This window comes from Gymnogyps californianus, chromosome 3 (assembly GCF_018139145.2).
Source record: "Gymnogyps californianus isolate 813 chromosome 3, ASM1813914v2, whole genome shotgun sequence".
Lineage (NCBI taxonomy): Eukaryota > Metazoa > Chordata > Aves > Accipitriformes > Cathartidae > Gymnogyps > Gymnogyps californianus.
In genome coordinates, this window is record NC_059473.1 from 21,031,589 (window position 1) to 21,047,487 (window position 15,899).

A 15,899-nucleotide genomic window follows, 5' to 3' on the forward strand; every position below is an offset into this window, starting at 1 on the left:
GTGTAACTTCCTGAAAGTTTTGGAAGGAATAGAAATCCTTCAGAGAGGTCAAGAGGAAGTTTTGCTTGAAAGGCGGGCTATCCTTCACCTCTCCGTTATGCATTTACTTCACCTGGATCCTGAAGTTATGAGGTCAGGCAGTTTCATTACCGAGGTGCTGTATAACCTCAATTCCTTAGCTTGTTCCAACCCTGTGCTTCCCCCAACCTACACACTTGAACCTTAGAACTTTCAATTGCTTCTCCACCACAATTTCAACTTTCCTACAGAATTTCACTGAAAATGTCCCTGAATCCTATCTCAAATTCTCCCCACAAAATTGAGATAGTATTACAGACATTTCAGTTAAGTAAATAAATGAATAAATAAATGAGGAATGAACACAGATACGCAACTAGTTCTTCACTGCTAGCAATTCATCCACCTCAGCTGCCACCATGAACTCAGCCTTAATTTAGCCCTTTGAGAATGCAAAAAGCTCACAAGGCTAAAATACTAAGTTTCTACATTATGAGAATTAGACTCACTGAACTGAAACAAATCTTAATGGCCTCCTTGACATTTCTGGACAAAGTGACAGAGCAACCACAGATTTTGCAGACCACGCCACGCATCTCCCCTCTCCAAAAGTTCTTTGTTTTTTAATAGTAGAAGGCAATATTGTGTGTGCAAAGTGACAGTCTTTTTAGAACCCCTGGAATGGTGGAAAAAGTGAAAAAGTGGTACTAGCGTCAACCATACTGAAACAGTAGTCATCACCTTTCATTCCAAATACAACTTCAAGTTATTTGATCCTTCTGAGCAAAGAGCATTTGGATAGTGCCTACAATATAGTATGCTATGTTGCGGGAGAGTAGTGAAAGGCTTACTTCTGGAGTGCCATCTCCTTCTGCTGGTAAAGTTCACCAAGAATCTCCACTTTCTGCTGTAGTGTTTTGCATTCATTTTCCAGTCGAGCTTTGGCTGTCTGGAGCAAACAGGAGTCATGTTCTAATTTTTTTATTTGTTCTGTTGGAGAAGCAAAGGTAGGTGAGGAAGTTGAGAGAAGTTGCAATGAGAACCGTTATGCCACTTAAACACTCTGTTTCTTTTTAAACCACAAACAGCATTTCATCCTAAGCAATTCTTTTGCTAAGCTTACCTTCCAGCTCATGTCTGGCTGCTACTTCATCACTCAGTTTGGACTGCAGAAGATTTCTGTCTTCTTCAACTATGGATAACATAGTTTTTACCTGAAAAGAGAAGCAGAAAGTTTATGATCTTAGGCATAGCAGCAACGTGGCCACATTTATTAGATATCTTGTGCAGCATACCCTGGAGACATCCATCATCTGCTTAATCTGAGTCTTCATCTTCTCACTCTCATTATCTAGAAGAGAAAAATATATTTGTTTTCCCTGTTTCTTAACCCCAATTCCCTGGACTCTACAGCTGTTAAAAATAACACTCCGTACACTTTAATCTGGGATGGGTCTCCTTATGTGGTGTCCGTCCCCCCCCCCCAAAAAAGGGGGGGGGGGGGGGGGCGGGGGGGGGGAGGTGGGGAACAAAGCACAATAGCAATTCCATGACCAGCATAACAGAACTGTTAGATTTATTCCAAAAGGCATTCAGAAGATTCCATCTTGTTACTTCTTCTAGCCACCACACTAATATTAATGTGAATGCAGTATCTGTTACTGGACATAGTATCTGAAAATCAAAAAGTGGGAATTTCTAGCCCACATATACCTTATGGTTAGAAAAAAGGAGGGGGGAAAACAAAAAAAAAAAAAAAAAAAAGAGGACTTCAAAACCAGAGATGTAGCAGATATATGTGCAACATCAGGAATTACAAACTGCCTGAGTAGTTTTGAAAATGTCTACTTCAGTCTTTCAGATTTAAAAGATGTGATTACCTAAATTAGTTATCTATCCAGAAGTAAGCACAATACTCATTAAAAATTTAGAAATGTAGCATAACAACAAAGCTGAGATTCTCAGCTTTTGGAATGTTCTTAATTATTAACCTTTATATGCAATCTTTAAAACTGCGTCATTACACTTACGATATACCTAAAAGGTAACTTAAAGGCAATTATTGGCCTTTTTAACCATTTCTCCCTTCAGTTAGGAGATATTTTGTGCTTGAGAATTAAAGCTGGCAGTCTCTTAACCCACAGGCAGCTACATGCGTGGATTCCCCTTGTTCCCCACACGAACATACCACCGCATATGCTTTAGCCACTGGGCATATCAGCCAGCAAGTAGGAATACTGTACCTAGCAACTCTCCATTGGCCAGATCGTCTCCTGTGCTCCATTCACGCCCTTCGCCATCCTTCTTGGCCTCAGATGCCGAATCCATGTCGAGCTGCTTCAGCTGCATAATGCAGTTAGTTAAAACCTAGTAATGAAATCAAAGGTTCACTGAAGAAGAATTGCTCTGCATTTTGTAAAGTATTTCAAAGTATTTTACAATGTGTAATATTTAAAGCATGCTTGTTATAAAGAACCTACTTCAATTTCATTCTCCTTGTAGGCAAGTGCTTCTTCTATGTCCTTCTGAGATTTCTGATACAGTTTGATCTGCTCACTGAGCTCAGTATGCCGCTCACTCCAACCTTCAGCTTCTTTTAGCAGCTATATGAAGCACCAAGGCAAGATGATTACTTGTTTTATTTTTAGTACAGGGTATATGTAATTAAAGTCCATTTTACTGCCAGCTCTGATGATAACTGATCACCACAAGTCACATATAAAGGGTAAACTTCACAGTTCTCACACTCATCACTAATCCATTGGTAGAACTGGATGCTGGGAATCTTTCTGCAGTTTATATTATTAGGTGATTTTACAAATTTGACGTTTTCTCAGCTAACAACCCAACATCAGAACCAAATTGCTCACACACTTCAAAATATGAGGAATTAATTGCACTCCAGAGGTAATCAAACCACATTACTTAAAAGTCCATATACGGAGAAAGAAAACAGGCAGATATTTACACCTATTTGTAAAAGAACTGTCATGACATTTCAGGGCTAAAGGTCCTCCCCGTTTAGCTCAGCTTCAGAATTGCTTTTTGGCAATTCTTTACCATGACCTCCTTCAGTCCTGATGCCAAGTAGCAATCTCCCGATCATGTAGTGACTACCACATCAGCACAGACTTTCTGGGAAGTTGCTGACAAAAACTACATCACTGGAACTGGCAAAGCCTTCATACTGAAGACATGTGGCTCACCTGCACAAAAAGCCTGTGCAGGCAGGCGCAAGGGGTTTAGATTTTATCTTGATAGTATGAAATGTGGAATTCTGACACATTAAGAAAATGGAGACACACTGAAGTCATACTCAAGAAAAGTAGAATAAAGCCCTGATATTTCATTCAAAAGGGAAACAAAGTTGCCTGGCCTGGGCATAACTTACTTGCTCCTTGCTCTTTTTCAGCCTAGCATTCTCTTCCTGCACATGATGAAGCTCAGATTTCACCTTTTCTTCACTTAGTTTAGCTTCATTGAGGGCTATCTGCACCTACGTATGAAACAAAAAGGAACAAAAAGACAAAGTCAAACTGTAACGGAGCAAGAGCTACGGATTACCTGGTAAAACGGAAAAGAAAAAGGTATATATGCACAAACAACCCGGAATCTGCCAAGCTAGCATTTTCTATTACATCCTAGATATGAATTTTCCTGGTAGAAGAACTTGTGACTGTTGAGAGGGTGTAGATAATGCTTTACCTCTGAAAGCTCTACAGAATGCACACTGATAGCCTCTTGAAGTTTCTCCAAGGACTTCTGGGTTTCAGAGATCTATATAAGAAAAAGATGAGCAGTGACTTTGTATTAGCCTGGTACATGCCTTAGCCTGAGTAATTATTTTATCTGTGTAATTTGGAAGCATAAAAGGAAAGTCGAAACTACCAACAAATTTCCATGTAAAGCAGCCATTAAGACTAGCAGCAACATAGCACTGCCTTATCAGCAAGGTAAGGAATAGAAACATACAGCACATTAGAATCAACTTCCCCCTGTGACTCTGCCGGTTAGTGGCTGGGAAAGTTCCCTGTACACCTGCACAGTCTAGAACGAAAGTAAGACGTGCTGCTGTCATTAGCAACAACCTTTGATCAAAACAAGACCAAAGAACTTGTTGGAGCTTACCATTACTACAGAAAATCAGGCTTTACAAAGAAGAAAAGAGAGAAAACAAAAATACCTCTGGACAACAAGAATGAGGGGCAGCTTAGAGATCCTCACACTTACTATAGAACTAGATGCTTCCTCTAAGTACAAGAAAACGCCTCTTACCAACCTGAAACCTTCAGCTCATATTGTTAAGGAACTTCCTGGCTCCGGCTAGGAAGCATTAGACTAGCCCATGACTTGAATACATCCGTTTGTGTGTGAAAGCACATAACCACACAAGTGCATCGAGATCTTACAAAAAAAAAAATTAATAATACAATCAGCAGATTCTCCCCCTTGAGCTTCGGATAAACCTGAAATTTCATTCCAGTTCTCTTTTTGAGGTGGTTCATCCTGTTTGCTCTACCTCGTATCTGTTTAGCCATCAGGTTGTGGTTGTGACCAGCTTTTAGGGCACATTAAGTTAAGGACAATGTAAGACATGAGTGTGATTGCTCTTACTTTGTTCTGTTTCTTCTCATTCTTTTTTCTCTCTGTTTCAAGCATTGTGTGCAGACTTTTTACTTTGTCATCTAGCTGACGATTTGCTTCTTCCAGTCCCTTGACAGTGTCCTAAAAAAAAAAAAAAAAAAAAGACCAACTAAAGCAAGTTATTTTATTGATGTTTTTGCTTTCAGTACAGAGACAGTTAACTGCTTCTTACCTTAAGCCCTGCAGTTTCATCGGAGAGAATGTCTTTTTGTTCTTGGGCCACTTTCACAGATTCCTTTGCTTCCTTTATCTAAGCACAGAAACAACCAAACAGAACTGAGGAAATTGTCAACATAATATTCAGTAAGAACAGAAAATAAAAATATATTAGCTGTTACATTGACTCTGTCATTAAACCAATAACAGAAAATTAGGAAGCAAAGGACGAGAACCTAGAACAATACCTTTTGATCATATTCTGACATCTTTTCTAAGATTTCTGTTTTTTCTTGCAGAAGGTTTTTAATCTTTTCAGCAAGTTGCTTTTCAGTCACTAGGAAGAGAAAGAAAGCTTACAGTAACTGTACTTTATATCCTGGGGAAACAAAAAAAATCAGAGCGATCATTGCTACCACTTTAGGGAACATTTTCAAGTAAGGACTAAAGCATAAATCAGGATAGTGTCAATTCCCTGGCAGTCAGCCCTTTCTGCAGGAGTCTAAGCATCTCCAGCTTTCATTTAAAGTTAGGAATGAAAACAAGATAGTAAACCACTGAACACTGACACAAAGCATATAGCTCTTGCATCCACTTCACAGAAGCTGGTCACAGAATGCACTGCAGAGTAAGGTGCTGGCTACACTCAGATGAGGTATGTTCAAGGGAAGAACTGGCAGCGAGGATGTCAGAGCAGTCGCAGACTGCTGCTGTGACACTCACGGAGGTGCAACGCCTTCCCTAACAACCACCTCTTTCTGCTATATTGAAACTGAATGGTCAGCAAAGATAATAGGATGAAAGCTCTGAAAGACGTACTGGGAACAGAAAAGAGACTGTCAGCTAGCAGACAGCATCAGTAAGCCTCAAGGACCTGCACCGCTTTCTAACAGACCTCAGAAGGGCTGTGACCGAGCAACAGTTCTTTAGGCATGCATTTGTTTCTCAACCTAAACAAGTCGCCAACCAACCCTTAGGATTCAATGAAAATCATTAACATACTTAAATTATTTTATTTCAAATTAATTTAAACGACATCCAATTGTCATTCTTTTTCAAGTCCTATTTGCACACCCCAAGCCCTATTTGCCTCACAGCAAATCCTGCAGCACAAACAGGAAGCACTGGTTGTTCCAACTGCATCCCACAGGGTGCAAAGGCAGCTGCTACTCCTCCTTCCCCTCCCACACGAGGGCTTCTGGGCCAGAGGGTCCGCAGCCCTTCCTGCTCTGGGGAGAGGAGAGCCAACAAGCAACTGCTGAGGTACAAGATAGTTCTCAGCAGTTTAAGGGGGGCAGGAATGCCTGCATTAGCTTGGTCTCCCAATTTTACTACTGTCATGAAGAGTGGATAATAGATTCTATCTTTGCGACTCCAAACGTAATCTATCTTTTAAAGCATTTTTGTCACTGTTAATATTCCTCTATTTTGGATACAGATTTTAATAACAATATGACCTTTATCATGCTTGAAGAGTATCTATTTGTTCTTAGCTTTAGTAGTTTCTAAACACTATCATACAGAAGACTATTGGGGGGGGGGGAAGAGGGTTAGACCTATGTTCCTCATTTTTTTAGGACGGGCTGCTAAGTAATTTCTACACCACCAATACCAATGTTTTTCCCCCTCCAATAACAATAATTGTTTTGCAGTATAGAAATCACCTTACAGATCTAAGATGGATTTTTTTTTCACCTCATCAATTCTGCAGTAATTGTATAGAAGGAAACCGCAGTATAACTACAATGAAACTAGAGAGGAATGACTGATAATAAGTAGTACGGTTTGTGAGGAAGAAAGAGGCAGAGAGTTCACGTGAAGACAATTCTTACATATTTTCGTTTTGTATTCAATTATGAATTTCAGCAATCACTCTACTTTGAATTCTATTTCTTTTCCATTCCGTACACTTTAATTTTATATACTTGAAGCTGGAGAAATGCTCTTGTAAAAAGTGATGTGCTAGCCACAGGAGTATCTGCATATTTAGTTCTACATTTAAAAGGTCTCTTCGCAACTGCACAGCAATCAGTTTCAGGCTCACCTCAATCCAAAAAGGCAAGAGGAACTAGCTACTGCTTTTTGTGAGAAGCAACAAGCAGAAGCAGATCCACTGCTAGTCAGAAAACCAAAACAAACACTGCCCCACTACCATCATACCAGTAAACCAATGGATCACATTTATGTTGAACAAGGTGGAGCTTTTCCTTGCCCTTTGATTTGCAGGTGCGTGCTGCATTGTTTCTCCTAATCAAAGCATTATCAAAAGCAAAATTGAAATCCTCAGATTCAAGTAAGTATCATCTACTGCCCTAGCTTACACTGTAACCTTAGACTTAGCATTATCCTTCAAAGGGAGTGAAGATGAATACTTGGTCCTCTGAAACAATGTTCAAAACTTTTAGGTGCCTAAGTATCAAGCACACTGAAAAGCACAGAGAAACTTACCTTGATATATTCTACTCTTTACCTACAGAACAGAAGAAGAAGGAAAAAAAAAAAAGTTAGCCATAAAAAGTGATAAGTGAAAAATGTTATTAATTTTCCCCCTATAGAAAAACGTCACCACATACACAGATTAAAGAAGCACACGGAAAACACATCTATCACTGCCAACAAGAGTATTGAATAACACTACAAACAAGCTTAAGCTGTTTTCTAATAAAAGCTTCTAGGTTAATGCCCTGTCCTAGAGCCTTAGTAAATATCTGTTTACTCAGTCACTAAAAGGACAGCAGTAACTGCCCACATCCAATTTGCATCGAAGAAAATTAAGCCATTTTGCATCAAACAACAGTCATGAGCTTGCAAACACAAACCACACTTGCATCCCAGTTCTGATCCTTTTAAAGCAACGTATGTTTACATGACAGTTGCTTATTTCAAAATTAACAGAAGAATTTCAGAAGCTTTCTTTTTATGCTGTTATATTAATGCTATTTTGCATTTGAAACTGACCTAGTGTACTCAATATCAAAACTAAGCATGGAAAAAACTATGAATATCATTACAGATAATATTTAGTTTTAATTTATTTTTGTCAAGCAAAGATAAAGTATTCCACAGGCTTCCAGAGCATATCATCACTGAACTGGACAGCTGTAAAATAAACTGTCCTACTTGATTTTCATCTATCAATTCCCAAGGAGATGCACTGGTATACTTGAGAGCTGGCGATGGTATTTTTCTTGCACAGAAAATTATCCATGTAGGAAAGAGGAGGACAAATGCAGAGTGAGGAGAAGAGTGGTGAAGGGGCTGTCCAGTGAGAATTAAGATCAGGTGTTTAGGATTCTAAATGCGGCACCTACAAGCAGCTGGACAATATGAAGGGGGGAGGATTAACTGCTTGTTTTGGAGATAGTCAGCAGCAGGCTTAAGCACATGGAAGGCTTCTCATTTCAAAGATACGCTGATCCTTCCCTCAGCCTTCTTGATTTACATCATACTCCCCTATTTTGCTTTCAAAACTGCCCCTTACTAAAAAATCTTCAATTAATAGCTGAAAGGAAACGCTTCGTAGCTTGAATTACAACTTACTTTAGCTATTAAGCCCAGCATTTAGTTCACATTAATGCTCTAAACGGAAAAAGTGAGAACACGGAAGACTACATATTGCTTTGACCCCGGTAATGCTGAAACAGTTTAACCATACAAAAGACCGCTCAGTAAGTGAAATATCAGCAGGCTTGCAAGCATGAAGTATACTCACTGAAAGGCAGGTTCTCCAGAAAATTATAGCAAGCGTGGCAATTCCCACTAAGGCAGTGATAATAACAGGCTCCCATGGAAGTCCATGGAAATCAGGCCCAGGACGAATTTCCTCAGGCAGGGTAGCAACCAACTGAAAACCAACAGCATTGACAACTATGAATACGTTTTCATTAAATACTCAGGCAAAATAAGCAGTCTGCCAAATGCTTTTATTCCTCTCATAAAACCAGAGAACCATCTAGAGCTTTCTTGCAGTTTTTCTGTAAACTGAAAACCGAAAATGAAGAAAACCACAAAGCAGCTTGATGCTCGCGTTTCAACTCAAAAGTCTGACTATCTGGCAGACACCTGACAGTAACAATCTGCTGGCAAAGAACAGCTACACCAAATTAAGCTGTTACACACATTTTGCATTACACAGCACTAGTAGTTATTCATCTGTTTCCAAATAAAGCTGTAAGGATGGAAAGATATAGGAAAAAAACCCCAGCTTTACATTTGGATGTTCATAATAATCCAGTAAAAGCAGCTCAGATCTTTTCCCCACTGTCACCCTGGTCACAGGGTCATATGTCATGTGTCTTGTCATACGTCTCTCTGAAGGCCAGAGAGCACCAACTGCTTGACAAAGGTGTGAATACCTGGTACAGTTTACAGGGCTGATACAGACACGGCACTTGGAAAATAAACTGTACAAGCCACACAGAAATCGCTGCCTTCTCCCTGGCCGCAACCGACAGAAGTGTCAGATTAAAATGAGGGCGCACACTTCCCCCTGCAAAGCCCAATCTAGAGGCGAGCTGGCATCTTCGAAGGCACCCTCTCCCCCCAAGCGCCGGGGTGCGGCAAGAGGCCAGGCACCGATCCCTGCCCGTGTTCACGCCCGCAGACGCCTCCGCTCCCGCGGGACTGCCCCACATCGCGGGGCGGGGGCGAGGAGAAACAGCCCCTTCGCGAAGGGAGCGGGGGGCAGCTGTACGGCAGGGGTGACCCCCTCAGGGACGCGGAGCAACATCCGCCTCGGCCCGTCTCCCCGGGGGGCGAGGGGGGGGGGGAGGCGCCACTTGGGGCGCCGAGTCCTCCGGTTTGTACCGGCGGAACCCCTCCGCCGCTTGTCACGGCCGCCCGCCCGCCGGCCGTTAACGGCTCCCAACGGCCGGTGACGCGGGCGGCGGCCCCGCCCGGCGCGCGCGACAACCCCCTCCCTCCCCCCCCCCCCGCCGCGGACCTGCAGCAGCCGCCGCGCCGGGGGCTCCACGAGGCGCGCGCCACCGCCCGCGGGGTCCATGGCTGCGCGAGCCAACTTCCAGGCACACGTCAGCCCGGAGTGATCCCCCCCTCCCGCCCCGCCCCGCCCCGCCCCGCCCCGCGCGCGCGTCATCGGCGCGCGCCGCCGCCGCCGCCCGCATGCGCCGCCGCCATCTCCGCCACTCACCCGCCGCAGGAGCTCCCGGGCCGCGGGCGCCGCTTCGCCGAGGGCTCCCCATGAGGCGGCGCCTGCCTCCGCCCCGCGTCCTGCGGGCCGCCCGGCGCCCTCGCCGGGGTCTGGAGGGAGAGGGAGAGAGGTGTTACCTGACGGAGCGGCCGCGCCCGCGTCAGCCGTCGCCAGCAGGGCCTGCTGACAGGGGAGGGCTGCAACGGGGAACACGCTTCTGCACCCCGCCCCACCCCACCCCCCGCGGTTTCTGCGACATCTTAGGCGAGATTTCAAATTATGGTCCCCGGTTCTCCAGGGCATTGAAGAAAGAGGCAAAAGTCCTTAGAAAGGATAGTGATGCTCCACAGGCTGCTTTAGAAAAGGTACCGCAGAGAGGGACACGGATATACAAAGTCACTTTGCCAAGCCTGCCTCAGACAGAGCACATACAACTCCTTCAGCAGCAAGTCAACGACAAAAAAGCACACGCTCTTCAATTCCCAATCAATAAGCGTACGTCTTCTAATAAGTTTACAGCACTGTTAGGACAGCATAAGCTTTAAACCATCTTTACTTCTGCCCTGATCTGAAGCCTGCCTCCTCCTCTCACTGCTACTGTTGCCTTGAATTCAGGTTAGCAGATTCAAATAACCACCTGCCCAGCCTGTTGTTACATTGTGGAACAGCTTCCAGGACCAGCTGTTCTACAAGCATCTGCCCTGTTTCTTCTCAGCACTTCTAGCGGTCCTCATAGAATTCCTGGCAAACAGCATTTAACTACTCTTAAGGAAGGAATGGAAGATGGTCTAAAGTACAACTGAACATCCGACTGCTTAACCACAGAAGTAATCCACCGGCCATTTAAAATTCATTAGGTATCTTTGCATTCAACCTAGAGTTTCCCTCAGAACTTAGAAGCTCCTCAAAAGTGCTTGGCTATGGGGATGGTACAGTACCTCAGTAGCGTACAAAAGCTAAGCAAGATGTGCCTGATTTTCTTCTAAATGCTCAGTGAAGACAGATTTATTAAGCGTAATCAGAGGTGAATGCAGAACAGCAAAGCTGAGCTTAGCACCGAGAATGGAGTCAAAGGTAGTTTCATGCCAAAACAGAGCTGGGGAAGATGATGGTAACAGGGTCTCTCCTTGGCATAATGACGAGTCAGCACACTTGCTCCAGAGGGAGGAGGCCTCTGCAGAACAGACTCAAACATTCCTCCTACTCCAACAATCGCCTTAGCCAGAAATTTGAACTGCTTTCTGGAAGCTACACTCCATCTTTCCTGGAAAGTAATATAGCCTAGACTCACAGGTTAAAAAGAGCAAGAAGAGAGCACGCATGATTCTACAGCCTAATGGTTAGACCGTCAGTCCCCCTGCAAGGAGGAGGAAACCTGCGCTGATGGTATGCTTCCAGTGATTTCTGCTCTTTATCCACTACCATCCTGAGACACAGCCCACCAGCCCGAGCACAGAGCTCTGACTATGACACTTACAGGAGAACTTTTCTTATTTCTATAGTGCAAAAAGGTAGTAGAAAAACCTCTCTGCTGAGTGGTAGCGAGACAATACTGCCACTAGAGGGACTGTCACAGATTAGTGAAAGCCATTAGGATTACAGCAACATACAATGAAAATATTAGTGAAAACCCTTGGTATTTGCCTAGAAACCATTCAACCATGCTCCTCTTTAAGAGCAAAAGAACAAAATAACCCAATTCCAAACGGTTACCTGCAGCAGTATCTTCCCTGGCGCCCTGTCCTGAATCAATTGACCCAAAGGAAGTATCTTCCAGCAGCGATCCTCTTTCATACCCTTCTTCGGCTTCTCTATTATCTGAGAAGTTGGCCTCTTCATGCTCAGGTGGAACATTAACAGCGCTCTCCTCCTCAATAGGCTGTTCTGGCCTCTTATCTTCAAGCGGCTGAAATGCCTGATTGCTCTCATCAATGGCATTTGGGTTTCTGACGGAAAGTCTGTCATACTCAGCCTCTTTTGCACCATCTGTGACAGACAGGGAGACATGAATTAAGCACTGAGCTAATGTGTATTTCTTACCCCAGCTGTCTCCAGTGAAATACTGCATTTGACAAAGCTTTCTTGACACTTTTTAAATACTTCAGCTTGTATATTGCTTCCAATATATTCTCAATCAACTTTCAGTAACATCTAATTAAATGTTTATATGGAATTTATGCAAGGTATCAACCACTGACCTTGCAACGAAATATTGCAAGGGGAAATATTTTCATCGTTCGTGACTATCAGAAATCACATACCTAACATGTACTACTGTAAAAGGAGTCTTGCTAGGCGTGTATCTTACCACCTTGCACATTAATTAGAAAAAACAGCAAGTTTGCAACAGACTCTACTGCTGGTTCCTCCCCTGTCAAAAGATCTGTTTGTTCAGTATTTCCTTACACACTCTTTTATGAATGTAGGCAAAAATATGATGATAGGGATGCCTGAGATTTTAGGTGCATGGATTTAGTGCCTGAACTTTGCATTAATCACTGGATCTCTCATAATTAGGTGCTAGCTAGTTCAGAAAAAAAAAGACTGCTCTAAACCCTCCAGAAAATTCAGCACATTAGTATATGTGAATCCCTATTTCTTGAGGGGAGGAGGTATAGACATGACCTGAATGGCTCCTTCTAGCCATATCCATGCATGGATCCCACTTCTGTTACACAGAACCTGGCCCATAAGAACAATCATACTGAGCTCAACATTTTCTCTCAGGATTTGTCCCTGGGCCACCCATCACAATGCCAAAAATATGCATTAAAAATAAGCAAAATCCCAGCAGATTCCCCAGGGCCTCTTTCAGTTCTGCTCCCTCACCCTCTTCTTAAAGCTTCTCTGGGTTACATAGTGTTGTCTGGGATAGGGTTTCACTTCCATTTCATCTATTTATTAACTGGTTTAACATCGTACCTTGAACGTGCAGCTGATCATCTTCCTGCTCTGGAATAGATGCAAGTGGGACACTCTCACTAGCAGACAAATATTTACTCCTTAAAGAATATATTAATTCTTGAATATCATCCATCAGTGCGCTCTCCTCATCATACAACTCCATCTCTTTCACCACCTCCTCTTTATTTTCTGCCACTCGGGCATCCAGAACTTTTCCTACAACATCCATAATGCTCGATTCTGAAAACTCAATTATCTGGTCCACAGCTTTTTCTATATCTTCGTTATTATGGCTTGCCTTCTGAGCAAGCTCCATCTCTACCTTCATGTCGTGAAACATGGCTTCTATCCTAACCATGTGTTGAAACCCAAGGTACTTTTGTAGACGTATTACACGCTTTTCATCAAGAAAATCTCTCATTATTGTGAGCCGCTTCACAGACTCACTGAAGTCTGTTATAGTGTCATTTGTGGCTTCTGAGCTGTCAGCAGGGCTGGGGTAATGTGCAGATTGCTGGTAGTCATTTCTTGTATGCTCTAAATTTTGTACCTCTTTTGAGTCTTTCTGTGAAATGCCCTCTGGGAGATGATCTTTCCTTTGGTTAAAGTCATTGTTGTCTTCTGTGTCAGGAGACTGGAAATTACGTTCTTCCACAGCTGATGGTTCCTCAGCTTCAGAAGACTCCTCATCATCTTCTGCGACACGTTCCATCTCATCCAATTTAGCATGTTCACTCACTGGTACGTCAACCTCTTTGTTCCCAGTCTCGCTTGCATCTTGCACGCTGATCGGTTTTTTAGCCTCCTTAGAAAATGAGTTTGTTTCCCCTCCTGTTTCATAAGTAGGATTTGCAGTTCCCGAAACAGCTTCGCTTAGTACTTCTAATCCAAGGTTTGCACTTTTAACATTTCCTGTATCACCCTGTACATTTGCAGCCCTTGCTTGCGACCGCTTTGCACTTGCAGCATTCTCATCTTCCAGTAGCTCTTCCTCTACTTGTTTCATCAGGTCAGGGTCATCTTCAGCATCTGGCTGTTCAGATTGCAATTCTGGTCTTAGTGTTCTTTCTTTAGCTAAATTTGTGCCAAGATTTCTGTCTGAATCTGTGTCCTCGGTACGAGCAGTTCCTTGCTGAGTAAGATTCTCTGTATTAGTATTCTGTGTAGTGCTTTTTGATTTTTCTTCAGGGGAACTTTTCTCAATGCTTTCTTCAAATACTGTCATCTTGCCAAGATTTCTTGAAAGCTCTTCTTTCACATCTGCCTCTGAATACTCAGTCTCATTTTCCCATGGCTTAGGTTGCTCAACAGCTCCTCTATGGCTTGGGTCTCCCTCCCCTGCAGGGGTTTCTTTCATGTTTCTCCTTTTTATTTCAGGTTCTTTGTTAAGAAAGGTGGTTTTTTGATATTCATGACCGGTCTCCCCTGTTTGTTTCAAATCTTCATCATGTCTTAGAAGTTCTTTCTCCACAGCAGGCATTCCATGCTCCACTTTCTCTTTCAAGAGGTCAGTATCTCCTAAGTCACTTTGAGATACATTTTTTACCTCTTCCACTGGTTTGGCTGGAACATCAACGGAAGGGTTGTTCTCAGCTCTTCCTTTCTCCTTTGTTTTCTCCCATAACTTTTCATGCTTTAAATCACCTTCCAAGACCTCTTCCAAGGGGTCATCCTCAAACTCTTTCTCTATTTGAGCAAGCAGCACTCTTTCTGGACTTTTGTTGATATCACCAACAGATGGTTTTAAAGCATCTTGCTTGCTTTTAACAAATGATTTGTACTCCAGATCATCTCCTGGACTAGGCAAAACATGAGGATCAGGCACAGCTGTACTCTTCAGCTCTTCAGTACGTGACTCAGTTCCATCAACGATAAGCTGCTCTTCAAACTGTTCACTTTTGTTTGTTTTTTCTTTTGAACCCAGATCACCTGTACCTACAGGTTCCTTTCTAAGGAGTTCTTTGGAGAGATCCTCAGGTTGAATTGTTGCTGGTGCCTCTCTTTTACTAATTAGCATCACCTCATCCCATTTCTCTTTTGTTTGTTTAGATTCGGACCTGTCCACACTTATACTGTCACCCAACTTCTTGCTCTTACTGAAGGCATCCTTAAGAATTAATGCATCTGAATCGAGTTCTTCCTCATTGTCTCTTTGGTTATTTAGCTCTGTAGCACCCTTTGTATCTTCATCAGGTTCATGATTTTGTGACTCAATGTCATCGTTTTCATCATCTTCTAAGTCCGCTGGGGATGTAATTTCTTCCTCTGCCGTAAAAGACAGCAAAGGGATTTCTTCAGACTGATCTGCAAAGTCTGGCTCCTCCTCTGCATCATAAGCATTAATGCTCAAATCTTCATTAAAAGCATCTTCCAGCGTTGTAACAAGGCGAGTCGCTGCATCATCTGATACAACAGCATCAGCAGTTGAGCCAAGTTTTGTTTTCAAGTTCACAGAGAGCTCTCTGTTTAAAAGTGTATAGGCATCGACTTCTTCATTCTCTTTGTCAAGTTGACTGGTTTCACCCTGAGGAACACTAGTGGTTTTGGTATTTTCACTTTCTAGCCCTTTTAGTTTCCCATGTAGCATTCCTTTCAAGTGCTCATGTGCAATTTGATCTCCCTGAGTGTTTTCTTCGTGACTACTGACACTAGAGTCTCCCCCAGTATTTTCAGTTCCTTCTGTAAGAGAACTGTCTACTTCCTCTGTCATGGCAAGGGCTTCCTTGTCTTCTTCTGTGCTTAGCTCAAGATCGTCTGTCTCCAAAGCATCAAGGGACTTCTCTGTATCAACCTGTTCAATCTCCTCATCCCTTTCAATTTCTTCAGCTGGTTCTGTCCCTGGATCCCTTGATTCAGTTTCCGCTTCATTTGCTATTGTCTCTTGCAATGACTTCAAAAGCTCATCCACATTATAATTATCAAAATCATCCCTTCCGCCATCAAAGCAAACAAAGTCTGTTTCCTGAAATGAAAAACAATATGTAGTCACAAATACTATTTTCTTTATTACAATGATGAGACCAAATCC

General features: G+C 42.8%; 1 protein-coding gene across 1 annotated transcript in view; it reads right to left on the bottom strand.

Annotated features, from left to right (window-relative positions):
* MIA3 (MIA SH3 domain ER export factor 3) overlaps positions 1 to 15,899 on the bottom strand; it is a 28,018-nt gene that overhangs the window by 4,692 nt on the left and 7,427 nt on the right. Inside the window, exons 4-18 of the mRNA XM_050893315.1 lie at positions 12,890 to 15,833; positions 11,681 to 11,953; positions 9,968 to 10,047; positions 8,531 to 8,662; positions 7,267 to 7,288; positions 5,067 to 5,155; positions 4,835 to 4,912; positions 4,633 to 4,743; positions 3,724 to 3,795; positions 3,410 to 3,514; positions 2,499 to 2,621; positions 2,262 to 2,385; positions 1,314 to 1,369; positions 1,142 to 1,232; positions 870 to 1,008 (exon numbers count right to left, since the gene is read on the bottom strand). Of these exons, the coding sequence (XP_050749272.1) occupies positions 870 to 1,008; positions 1,142 to 1,232; positions 1,314 to 1,369; positions 2,262 to 2,385; positions 2,499 to 2,621; positions 3,410 to 3,514; positions 3,724 to 3,795; positions 4,633 to 4,743; positions 4,835 to 4,912; positions 5,067 to 5,155; positions 7,267 to 7,288; positions 8,531 to 8,662; positions 9,968 to 10,047; positions 11,681 to 11,953; positions 12,890 to 15,833 (4,439 nt within the window). The remainder of the gene's footprint in view (positions 1 to 869; positions 1,009 to 1,141; positions 1,233 to 1,313; positions 1,370 to 2,261; positions 2,386 to 2,498; positions 2,622 to 3,409; positions 3,515 to 3,723; positions 3,796 to 4,632; positions 4,744 to 4,834; positions 4,913 to 5,066; positions 5,156 to 7,266; positions 7,289 to 8,530; positions 8,663 to 9,967; positions 10,048 to 11,680; positions 11,954 to 12,889; positions 15,834 to 15,899) is intronic.